Source organism: Nansenia antarctica (genome assembly GCF_963989245.1).
Source record: "Nansenia antarctica genome assembly, chromosome: 16".
Classification (NCBI taxonomy): Eukaryota; Metazoa; Chordata; class Actinopteri; order Argentiniformes; family Microstomatidae; genus Nansenia; species Nansenia antarctica.
This window is the reverse complement of record NC_137686.1, coordinates 14,415,703-14,428,905: the sequence shown is the minus strand read 5'-3', so window position 1 is coordinate 14,428,905 and position 13,203 is coordinate 14,415,703. Positions and strand designations below refer to the sequence as shown.

The following is a 13,203-nucleotide window of genomic DNA, read 5'->3' as shown; positions in this document are numbered from 1 at the left end:
GTTCCCACCATTTTTGTTGTATACCATGCGGGTGGTTTACTTTGTTTAGAGAGCAATGTGTTATAGTTTGGTGGATACTTTGGTAGAGATCCTTTTGGTTTAGTTTATTAGTAGTGTTCTGTGTTAGTGATTTTGTTTAGGATACGTTGTGATTGAAATTCTGTGTTAGTGATCTTATTAAGTGATACCATGTTGGAAACCTTTTTATTCTTATTGTTTATTTAACCATCCACGGGATGAGTTTATTGTTTATTTAAGTAGGAGGCATTTGTTAGTTCTAATTCTGTTTATCTGTACCATTGTGACTTTAATTTACCCTTACAGTAATAAATATCTTTACTTTACTCATAACACCTGTATTTTGTTACTTCTTATTCTCCCTAGTGAATGTAGAACGTAACACTCCCCCTGCTGTCAGGTTTTAGCCATCAAACACATCTCATTGTACCAAGACTTGAGTAGATGAAGAACATGACGTTACCATGTTAATCTTGTCATCATTGTAGTATTACCGCAATTTCCACTACATACATTGCATATGAATTCAGATTTTTCTGTACAAAAGTACAAAACCAACACAAACACATCATATGGAATGCTCTTTATTGGTAAGACTGAAACAAAACATGAAAAACTGAGTCTTAAACTGCACAAAACATGTAGCCTACTAGAAGCAGTATAGTTTCCCCTCTACAAACAGTGTAGACTGTTTTCTGTTAGCAGTAGCATTCATAATTTTCCTTCTTGTGTCAATATTTGGTCCATGTGAGAATAACAGAGAAACTGACCCTGGAAATATGCATATCCAAAACGTAAATTATTCAATTGCAAAATGTAAGTTGTACTCTCCTCGGGGACCACCAGCCGTTCCACATATTTGATCTGTTCCACCACCAGCACACCTGATTCAACTAATCAAGTGCAAAGCAATTATGGTTTCACATTTGGTTGCTGGGGTTTCACATTTGGGTATTTTCTCTGGCTGGTGGTCCCCGAGGAGAGGTTTGAGAACCACTGCTCTAGACAGAACTGGAATTAGGTACTCCATAGTGCCTCTCTTTGAGCTCAGCTATAATCCTACAGCGATCCTCCTCCCTTATCCATCTCCAGTGGCCGCGCTTGACGCGGTAGCGCGTGTCGCCGAACCACCGGTTTATGTCACGGCGGGTGAGACCCGTCTGCGCCTGCAAAAGTGTGCAGTCCTCCTTGGTGGGCCACTGGCAGGTGAGGAAGGCCTGCCTCAGGATGGCCTTCTGAGCTGTACTCTTCCTCCTCGGCCGGGGGCCTGGCTTGGACGGACTTGTGCTCTGGGGCTTTTTCTTCTTCTGGGGCCCTGGTTTGGAGGTGGAGACAGGAGGAGGAGGAGGAGGAGGAGGAGGAGGTGGAGGAGGTGGAGGAGGAGGAGGAGGAGGAGGAGGAGGAGGAGGAGGAGGAGGAGGCAGTTTGACAGTTTGTGCTTGTTGTTGTTGCTGACATCCTCCCTCCTGAGGACAACTCGCCCCTCCAGCATCTTTTCCTTCGCCACCTCCTCCCTTTCTGCCTCGTTTCCCTTTTTTTCCCTTTTTTTTCCCCAGTTTGCTGCGCACCTCGCGTATGTCCTCGCCGTCCCAGCTGATGCCGAAGCGGAGCCTCTGGACCATGAACCACATTTGGACCTGGTCGGGGTGCAGGGAGCAGCTCTGGGCGAGCACGGCCGTCTCCGTCAGGGTCAGGTAGGGGAACACGTTGAAGGCCTCCACCAGCTTCTCTGTGCCCTCCAGCTCCTGGATCTGCTCTGAGCGCGCCCACAACAGCTGACCGTTCGAGAAGAGAGGCAGACACACACACATGTGGTTTTCGTTGAGGCTGAATGCGGCGGTGGGGGCGGAGGCGGGAGGTCTGGGTGTAAAGACTAGGCCTGCTGTCTCAGTCTTGTCCGAGGGATGGACGACCCCTGGTGGATGGTGGTCCATCTTCCTGTGCCTGGTCATTACAGAACTCCTATGAGGGTGTAAAAGAGAACAAATAAATTATCTCTCATCAACACACAAATTGGAACTGTGTTTGGTATAATGCTGAGCACCCCCCCCCCACCATCCTATAGTCATAATGCAGATAAATGAATTAACAAAATGTGTTAATCTGTTGCTGCAAGGGTTTGCGATGGCAATCAGGCTCCACAGCTGAACTAAAAACAACAACAACAACAACAACAACAACAAAAACATGCTAAATGGAATTAGACTATCTAGCCACCACTGGCGGACTCAGGGGGGGGCAGGGGTGGCGACCGCCCCCCTGGTGCCCCCACAGTTGAAAAAGGTCACACTTAAGTGCCCTTTTAAGTGGCGAAAATGCCCTTTTGAGTGGCGAAAATGCCCTTTTGAGTGGCGAAAATGCCCTTTTGAGTGGCGAAAATGAGAGGACATGCCCTACAGGTGCCCCTCCAATGGTCTAAACTTGACCATGTGCCCCCACAGTTGAAAAACATCCCACTAAAGTGCCCTTTTGAGTGGCAAAAATTAGAGGATGTGCCCTATTGGCTGCCCTTCCAATGGTCTAAACATGACCATGTGCTCCCATAGTTGAAAACATCACGCTAACGTGATCTACTGGGATTTTCTCGCACAACCATCTCTAGTGTTTACAGAGAAAGGTCAGAAAAAGACAAAACTATCCAGTGACGTCAGTTCTCTGGGCGAAAATGGTGGTGGTGTAATGGTGTGGGGGATATTTTCACAAATCTGCAGCAATTGTGTGATGCTAGAATGTCAATATGGACCAAAATCTTGGGAGGAATGTTTCTAGCACCTTGTTGAATCTATGCCACGAAGAATTAAGGCAGTTCTGAAGGCAAAAGAGGGGATCCAACCCGGTAATAGCAAGGTGTACCGGTGCAAGTGGCTGGTGAGTGTATGTTAGTGCAAATAACTCATTTGACTACTATTGATTTGATAATGATGTATCATTTATATAAAAAGCCTTCATGTTGAGCCCTGGTATAAGTGTTCTCCAGTGCCTTTTGTCCGCTATAAGGTGGTGGTAAGTGGCAGTTTGTGGTGTCGCAGCAAAAAAACACGCCAATCTTTCCAGCGCCCTGCGCGCACATTTCATTACCCATCTGGGCTAATTGTAAAATAAATACAATGATGAACACCAACATATATCATAAGGCCAAATCGCCGTTTCAACTGGCACAATGTACATTCTCAAAACCAGCGTGCGCCTCTCCACTCACGTTCGCACGATAGCGAGCTAGCATACAACCTAGCCAGTCTCACTCCTCAATCTTAATCAAAACTAAATATAAGATGACAATTTATTCTACATAGCTTAGCAAACACATAAACATCCACATTATATTCTGTTACAGTGCGTGTCGCAAAAATATTCAACCACAAAATCTCAAATAACTGACGATGAAAAGACCTTCTTACCAGCTCAAGAGTCAAACACGTTGTGAAGCTGGCCCATGCGTGCCACCGTAATAACGCCCCCAAGTGAAACAAAAAGGTATGCCATTTAATTAACGGGGTAGGAACCAATAATCTCAGTCTTTGATTGATTGATTGAAAACTTTATTAGAAGATTTGCAGAAGTAGGTACATGAAAGTACATATTACATACAAGGTCAACTAACAGGATAAAAACCCAAGAAAGCCACTGGCTTATTTCAATTGGGGTCCTTGATTCTCAATTCATCGTTACATGTAAGACAGACAAAAAAAAAAAAAAAAAAAAAGTCTCATTTTGGGGAAATTCACAACACAAATAAAATAGCATATTAGACAATATTGACTTGGCTACACATACATTATATCCTAACCCTCCATCAACCATACATTATATCCCAGTGGTGGGCCGTCAGGGCCAGCAAGGCCTTCTCTGCTGGCCTAAACATCATCAGAATATACATTTTATTTTTATATATTTTTTCCACAAATATGTATTAATGATTCCCCATAGTCTATTCTCTTCATTTCATAGCTTTCCTCTTGGTTGCGCTGCTTCCAGCCTCCGATTGAGATTTGGAGGGCTGGCCTTTATTTTATATTCCTTTATTTGAAATCAGCATTTATACATTAGTCTATACTCCAAAATAACCCATCAAGTTGAGTTTATATAAATAATCAACCATAAAACCAAGAGATGACGGGTTGTTGCTGGGGTTTCACATTTGGGTATTTTCTCCCGACAAATATGCTTATTTAAATATTTAGGGTTATGGTTATTTTTATTTTATTGTTTTATTTAAATTCTTCGTGAATAACTGATATTTTGGGGAAAACAATCTCTATTATTTCACGGCTGGCTGGCTGACTGGCTCTCTCTCTCCCACAGGACTGAGCGCCATCTGATGGTGACATTTGGCATGACATCAAATATATTCCTTTATTTGAAATCAACCGGAACGGTTGTCGAGGAGGAGGTAAACAAGACGACCACCCTGTCAAGACAAGAGCTGTTATGTTATCGTGTGTTTCTCTGTATTTGTATTTGACTGATTGTTTTGTTTATTTCAAAACCAGGTTTCGGTGGGTTCCTCCCTGCCATGAAACAGACCGGGAACGTCGCAGCTCTGCCTGGAATAGTACACGTAAGTAGCGCTACTACGCAGCCTTGAATTCGCTGGTGAAGATGGGTGCTACTTGCTGGTTAATCATGTAAAGGTCGTGTTCTAATATCACTTCCAAATTCAATGTCGTCCTCAGAAATCCATCGGCCTTCCGGATGTCCACTCTGGGTATGGATTCGCCATCGGAAACATGGCTGCCTTCGACATGAGCGACCCCAATTCTGTAGTGTCCCCAGGTACGTTGGTTTGTGACACACACACACACACACACACACACACACACACACACACACACACACAAACACACAGTGTCCCTCGTGCCATCCTGTGTGTGCCTCTGGGTTCTGTGCAGCTGGCCCAGGCCTTGTTTGACCACATCCCCGTGGGGGTGGGCTCCAAGGGGGTCATCCCCATGAACGCCAAGTAAGCACTGTTTAAACCAGGGGGAGGGGGAGGGGGGGGGGGGCGGGGGGGGGCAGAGCCCAAGGAGCTGTCAGGGAAGTCGTTCATTGCCCTGGCTGGCGGTAAATCCCTTAGCCTTCATTACCAGTTGCACCCAGCCTGTCTTGAGTGAGTCTTGCTTACACCACTGTTACATCAGTGGCCCGCTTCAAGGTGGGAGGGAAGGCTGTAGCTGTGTCCCCGATAGATAGACAGACCCCAACCTTAGTCGCCACAAGTAGTTGCGTGTTTGTTGTGTGAACACATGGTAGTTGTGTGTTTGTTGTGTCTGGTGTTGACATGCCGTGTGTGGCGTTGACCTGCTGTGTGTGGCGCTGACATGCCGTGTCTGTGGTGTTGACATGCCGTGTGTGGTGTTGACATGCCGTGCGTGGTGTTGACATGCCGTGTGTGGTGTTGACATGCCGTGCGTGGTGTTGACATGCCGTGCGTGGTGTTGACATGCCGTGTTGTGGTGTTGACATGCCGTGCGTGGTGTTGACATGCCGTGCGTGGTGTTGACATGCCGTGCGTGGTGTTGACATGCCGTGCGTGGTGTTGACATGCCGTGCGTGGTGTTGACATGCCGTGCGTGGTGTTGACATGCCGTGTGTGGTGTTGACATACCGTGTTGTGGTGTTGACATGCCGTGCGTGGTGTTGACATGCTGTGTGTGGTGTTGACATGCCGTGTCTGTGGTGTTGACATACCGTGTTGTGGTGTTGACATGCCGTGCGTGGTGTTGACATGCCGTGTTGTGGTGTTGACATACCGTGTTGTGGTGTTGACATGCCGTGCGTGGTGTTGACATGCCGTGTTGTGGTGTTGACATGCCGTGCCTGGTGTTGACATGCCGTGCCTGGTGTTGACATGCCGTGTGTGGCGCTGACATGCCGTGTCTGTGGTGTTGACATGCCGTGCGTGGTGTTGACATGCCGTGCGTGGTGTTGACATGCCGTGTGTGGTGTTGACATGCCGTGTTGTGGTGTTGACATGCCGTGTGTGGTGTTGACATGCCGTGTGTGGTGTTGACATGCTGTGTGTGGTGTTGACATGCCGTGTGTGGTGTTGACATGCCGTGTTGTGGTGTTGACATGCCGTGTTGTGGTGTTGACATGCCGTGCGTGGTGTTGACATGCCGTGTGTGGTGTTGACATGCCGTGTGTGGTGTTGACATGCCGTGTTGTGGTGTTGACATGCCGTGCGTGGTGTTGACATGCCGTGTTGTGGTGTTGACATGCCGTGCGTGGTGTTGACATGCCGTGTGTGTGGTGTTGACATGCCGTGTTGTGGTGTTGACATGCCGTGTGTGGTGTTGACATGCCGTGTGTGGCGTTGACCTGCTGTGTGTGGCGCTGACATGCCGTGTGTGGTGTTGACATGCCGTGCGTGGTGTTGACATGCCGTGCGTGGTGTTGACATGCCGTGCGTGGTGTTGACATGCCGTGCGTGGTGTTGACATGCCGTGTGTGGTGTTGACATGCAGTGTGTGGTGTTGACATGCCGTGCGTGGTGTTGACATGCCGTGCGTGGTGTTGACATGCTGTGTGTGGTGTTGACATGCCGTGTGTGGTGTTGACATGCCGTGCGTGGTGTTGACATGCCGTGCGTGGTGTTGACATGCCGTGTGTGTGGTGTTGACATGCCGTGTTGTGGTGTTGACATGCCGTGCGTGGTGTTGACATGCCGTGTGTGGTGTTGACATGCCGTGTTGTGGTGTTGACATGCCGTGTGTGGTGTTGACATGCCGTGTGTGGTGTTGACATGCTGTGTGTGGTGTTGACATGCCGTGTGTGGTGTTGACATGCCGTGCGTGGTGTTGACATGCCGTGTGTGGTGTTGACATGCCGTGTGTGGTGTTGACATGCCGTGTTGTGGTGTTGACATGCCGTGCCTGGTGTTGACATGCCGTGTGTGGTGTTGACATGCCGTGTTGTGGTGTTGACATGCCGTGCGTGGTGTTGACATGCCGTGTGTGGTGTTGACATGCCGTGTGTGGTGTTGACATGCCGTGTGTGGTGTTGACATGCTGTCTGTGGTGTCTCCTCCAAGGCCAAGAAGAGGGGCCTGCCTCAGGTACCACCTCCTCCACAACCCACCTCACACCTTATAACACCTCCACAATCCACCTCACACCGTATAACACCTCCACAACCCACCTCATAACAGCTCCACAACCCACCTCACACCTTATAACACCTCCACAATCCACCTCACACCGTATAACACCTCCACAACCCACCTCATAACAGCTCCACAATCCACCTCACACCTTATACACACAAGGTGCCTCAGGTAACACCTCTACAACCCACCTCACACCTTATAACACCTCCACAACCCACCTCACACCTTATAACACCTCCACAACCCACCTCACACCTTATAACACCTCCACAACCCACCTCACACCTTATACACACAAGGGCCTAAACCTGTGCACATCGGAATATACGACACCCTATACCGTCGCTACCGATGAACTGTCTACACGTTCCACACTGCGTTCTCCTACAAACGCTGTGCCCCCACCCCCACCCCCACCCCTTTGTCTCGTCCAGCTGGGAACGTTAGGGGCGGGGAACCACTACGCCGAGATCCAGGTGGTGGAGGAGATCTACGACGACTACGCCGCCAAGAAGATGGGCATCGACCACAAGGGCCAGGTGTGTGTGATGATCTACAGCGGCAGCAGAGGACTGGGGCACCAGGTGGCCACAGGTGAGCCCCCCCTCTTTCCTCCGCTAACATTTCCCATAATGCACGTGGCACCGTTGGGCATTCTTTCTTTCCCCTGCCAGCCCAGCGTACATTTTTCCAGAAAAGCGCACAATGTCGTCAGCCACGCTGGTCTCGGTGCACGATGACGCTCTCCCATCCTGGTTAAAGGGACCCAGGATATATTCAGGGTATCCGCGGTGTCTTGAAAAGTATTAAAAGTTGATAAAAAGTCTTATCACGATTTTATGAGGTCTTGAATTTTGTTGGTATTTTTCTGAATTAGACTCTGTCCAAAGAGTTTGAGTCCTATTTTTTTTTGGTAAAAGTTCGTGAATTTATTAGTTTTATTAAAAAACTAACAGAAATTCTGTTGTATGATAGTGGTCTAGTCTATTGCAAACTAAATCTGTTAAGTTAAAGGTGTCACTGAGGTAAACGGTTACAGGTTGAAGTGGCGGTGAGGTCTGGAAAGATATTGACAAGGTCTTTAAAAAGTCTTAGAGAGGTATTGAAATTAACCTCAAGATTCTCCCAGAAGTATATACCCTGGTATGTGTGTGTGTGTGTGTGTGTGTGTGTGTGTGTGTGTGTGTGTGTGTGTGTGTGTGTGTGCGTGCGTGTGTGTGCGCGTGTGCATGTGTGTGATCATGCCCACACAGTTTGTGTGTGTGTGTGTGTGTGTGTGTGTGTGTGTGTGTGTGTCATCGTCATCATGCCTACACAGTTTGTGTGTGTGTGTGTGTGTGTGATCATGCCCACACAGTTTGTGTGTCTGTGTGTGTGTGTCTTCATGCCCACACAGTTTGTGTGTGTAGCGTGCGTGTGTGTGTGTCATCATGCCCACACAGTTTGTGTGTGTGTGTGTGTGTGTGTGTGTGTGTGTGTGAGTGTGTATGTGTACGTGTACTTACCATCTTATCTTATCTTAGTACTACCTCTACTATACTACTTTTTCAAAACATATAAATAATAATTCAACACATGAGTTCAGTCCATTCAAAGTGGAGGAGGGGTCAAGCTGTCAATCAGAGGGTGAGGGACCCAAGTCTCAGACACAGGAAGTCTATCTCCTCAGCCAAATCTGGAACCCCGGAAACGACTTCCTGTTTCTGCCTTTTCCTTGGAGGCTCCACCTCCTCCTCCTCCTCCTCCTCCTCCTCCTCCGCCTCCTCCTCCATAAGTCTGGCTTTCCTCTTCTTCAGCAATGCTACTGAACGAATGATGGCCTCTCTATCTCTCTGGTGGTCACTCAAAGCCCTGGACATCATTCCCTTGTAGATGTGGACCAGACGACCCATATCCTGCTCAGAAAGGTTGTGGTCGTGCATGATCTGGTAGCAGTGGTGCTGGAGCACGGTCATGTTGTGTCTGAACCGCTGCTCCCAGTTCAGCCAGGTGTCCCAGGGTGGGAGACCAGGGGCGGCTGCCTGCACAGGTGTGTGAGGCTGAGGAGAGGGAGGCTGTAGAAGAAGTCATGATACATTTCTGAATAATTCTTGTTACAATGTAATTTCTTCACAAATTATGCAGTTTTACAAATACTTAGAGAGTTGTAGAGAGTTTTGGGCGAGAGAGAGGTACTCACTGGAGATGTGAGCCGAGGCTTGGTTGCACACCTGCCTCCCTCCCCTGCAGCAGAGAGCACCTGGAGTGTGGCAGAACGGTCAACTTGTTGAGTATGGACGCTCATTTTTGAAAAATATGGAATTTTAGCTTGTAGAAATAAGTCACAGGTCTAGTCTTGAATTCCATTCAACATTGCTGCCTATCAACCAAACATTCTAATCTCAAACATTCTGCTGAAGTTGCTAGGATTGATTGTGACATCAACATATTCAAAAGTAATTGCATCTTTATAATTCTTAGTTTCTATGGCAATGAGTCAAATGTGTATATTTTCAAATCATATTTCAGCAACCAAACATTCTAAATTCAGAGATTCTAAATGATTGTGATGGCATGTGTGTGTGTATGTGTGTATGTGTGTATTATTGTTTTAGGTTAATTGCAGTTCTTGTTCTTGGGTCAATTTATGTGGCTGTTATTTCAAACTGAAATAATATGAACTGATGTTGTTGTTGTTCATCTCAAAACAGCGTGCCTGGGCTGTGTTCATAAACTAGTAACATATTTACCCCGGGGTTGTAAGTGTGAGGAGTTTTTTTAACAGGGGGATATTTCTGGACGCCTACATTTTGTAGACGCCCTTGTTACCATGGAGAAGGCCATGAAGCGGGACAAGATTGCGGTGAACGATCGCCAGCTGGCCTGCGCTCGCATCACGTCGGAGGAGGGCCAGGACTACCTGAAGGGCATGGCCGCCGCCGGCAACTACGCCTGGGTCAACCGCTCCTCCATGACCTTCCTCACCAGACAGGTACAGCAGACGATGGGGGGGCTGTGGTCGACGGAGGGTCGATTCTGGGATGTGACGTCCACGGGGGAAAGGGGCGGGCAGCGCTACCAGAAAACGGAGCCGATCAGGAAACAATAATAATAATAATAATAATAATAATACTACATTAGACTTATATAGCACTTTTCTAGACACTCAAAGACGCTTTACAAACTGAAAAGATCGAGTAGTAATAATAAAAAGAAACAAAAAATGTAATAAAATAATGTATAGGGGCCTAATTAAGGTCGTGCTGGGGACACATGGGAAGGGGAGGGGGAGAGGGTTAACTGGTGAAGGTGAGCTGGAAGAGGTGGGTTTTGAGGGCCTGTTTAAATGTTGGCAGGGTGTTGGCCTGAGAGGAGAAATGAGAGGAGCCACCCGGTGTCGTTGTTCACGTCTTAATATCAGAGTCAGAATCGCTTTTACATCTCACTGTACATAGGTAAAATTCTTTGGCTTTGGTTCCTCAACATTGGCATTGCAGCATTCAGATACAAAATCACTATAATAATAATAATAAGTGAAGTAAATAACTAAAATAAGTAATCCTACAGTAATAAAGTGAATAGAGTAATGAAGTGAATATCTCTGGTAGAAGTTGCTGGGACTTCCTGGCCTGACGTCATATCCCAGAGTCTACCTTTAATGACCCAACATTTTAAAAAGCTAGAATACCAAGATGCACCCGTTAGCACTCAAAGGTCAAAAGCAGACATTTTAGACGCCGACGAAAAACGCCAATGTCTATCCGCGCGAGTTGAAACGTGTCAGAAGTGTACAGCACACACTACCTATGTACTCAGAGGTCTGAGGTGGTCATCGCCGTGGGTGTGTCGGTGTAACATCTCCTTGGTGCGGTTGTTGGTCCTCCCGTCCCCCTCAGGCCTTCGCCAAGGTGTTCACCACCACGCCCGACGACCTGGACATGCACGTCATCTACGACGTGTCCCACAACATCGCCAAGGTGGAGGAGCACATGGTGGACGGCCGGCAGAAGACCCTCTTGGTGCACCGCAAGGGCTCCACCCGGGCCTTCCCCCCGCACCACCCCCTCATCGCCGTCGACTACCAGGTACCGGCAACTACTACAGTCACCTGACACCTCTAGAGAATAGTCTAGAATAGTCACTAGGTAGGCCAGGTGTTCTAGTGCTGTGGAATAGTCTAGAATGGTCGCTAGGTAAGGATGTTCTAGTGCTGTGGAATAGTCTAGAATGGTCGCTAGGTAAGGATGTTCTAGAACATCCTGGGATGCTGCAGAGCTTGGTTAAGTCATTGCTTAATTTGTGAGCAACATTTGAAAAACAATGTTTACGTTATACTCGCCAAAACCGTATCAACTAAACCTCAGTCTCTGTTTCTATCTGCCGCCAGCTCACAGGGCAGCCTGTGTTGATCGGGGGGACTATGGGCACCTGCAGCTATGTGTTGACAGGCACAGAACAGGGCATGACTGAGACCTTTGGCACCACCTGCCATGGCGCGGTAAGCATCACCCAAGGCCTCTACGCCTCTCTCTCTCTCTCTCTCTCTCTCTCTCTCTCTCTCTCTCTATCTATTCTTTCCGACGAATCAATCAGTTATTCACCGCATCACCCTTTGATCGGCCGATGTTGAACATGTTGCTTGCTAGAGTTCCCAATAGCCACTGTCAATCGTTTTCAACCTAACAAAACGTTTTTTCACCATTTACTTCTGACCTATTTACCCATCACAAGAACTAAAAGGTTGTGTGTACGAGTGGTTCAACTCACCGTTGTGCTTTCAGGGTCGTGCCCTGTCACGGGCCAACGCCCGCAGGAACTTTGACTTCCAGGACGTGTTGGACAAGCTGGCAGACAAGGGCATCGCCATCCGGGTGGCCTCACCCAAACTGGTCATGGAGGAGGTAGGCAGGAGAAACCAGACAGTTATTTAAGCAATATCACACGAGAGGGAGTGCTGTTATACTGAATATCAGCACGGCTGTGATTCGGCCGCGGGCCGAGCACCGAAGACAATCACAGCCGTGCTGATATTCAGTATAACAGCACGACCTCAAGTGTGATATTGCTTTTATACAACAGTTCTACAGCACCATTTATTAGTTAACAGTAATAAGCGACAACAGATTATGATTTGTTTGTTTATTTAATCATTTATTTTGGATCCGCCAACAAAAAATAGTTCTGCAACTGAACTTCAACTGGACTGTTGAAGTAACCTGAACACAAACATGTAGTCTAATTAATGGTCATTTAGTAGAACACCTGTGTGGTGGAGTGATACATATAGTTAAAAGTCCCAGTGCTGTTATACTGTATATTGGCACTCATTGAATGCCTCTTGTCCAATCAAATTACTTAGTCGGAACTAACTGTTGTATAATATAGTATATCTTTAATTGTATGTACATTACATTCTTTTTTTTTTCTCACACTTGCTTTGTCAATGTTAACATACGTTTCCCATTCTAATAAAGCCCTTTGAATTGTAAATAGTAATTGTAAACATGTTTTATTGTAGTACTAGATACTAACCTGAAAGAACTGAATTGGCCTTTAGAGTCTTAAATAAAGATTTACCTCTGGAATAACCCTTTTAGAATCATAGCAGTCTTGTATTCCAGTACTACCAGACTCTATTTGGTGATGAATAGGGACTAATGGTGTTTTCTGTGTTTCCAGGCACCTCAGTCGTACAAAGATGTGACAGATGTCGTCAACACTTGCCATGACGCTGGAATTAGCAAGAAGGCCATCAAACTACGACCCATCGCCGTCATCAAGGGTTAAGGCGCTCGGCTCCGTTAATGACACTGTTAGCACTTCACCCAAGAAGCGCATGAGCAAATCATGAAGGAAGTGAACTGTCGGCACGAGGAACGACAGGGGGAACTGTCTGCCAGCGGAGCCTGCACAGACTGACCTCATAAGCAGCTTTTAGCTTATGACGTATGATTTCGACACGATTGACAGTTGGTACATTGATCAATCAAATTAGATGGGGGAAAGAGAAAGTCCGTAATATTTTAATTGATCTTCCTAAGACGTTTGAGTGGCGTAGGTTTTTGTTTGTTTTCCTCCTTTATGCCGATAGCAGTGGAATG

At 47.1% G+C, this 13,203-nt stretch overlaps 1 protein-coding gene across 1 annotated transcript; it reads left to right on the top strand.

Annotated features, from left to right (window-relative positions):
- Nucleotides 1–4,745: 4,745 nt before the first annotated feature.
- Nucleotides 4,746–12,889, top strand: LOC308171988 (RNA-splicing ligase RtcB homolog; the record flags this gene model as incomplete). Its single annotated transcript, XM_080546898.1, has 9 exons — nt 4,746–4,799; nt 4,908–4,978; nt 7,249–7,291; nt 7,558–7,717; nt 9,919–10,094; nt 10,999–11,187; nt 11,490–11,600; nt 11,884–12,003; nt 12,782–12,889. 9 exons carry the CDS (start codon nt 4,746–4,748, stop codon nt 12,887–12,889), a joined length of 1,032 nt encoding a protein of 343 aa, XP_080403024.1.
- Between the last annotated feature and the right edge of the window lie 314 nt (nt 12,890–13,203).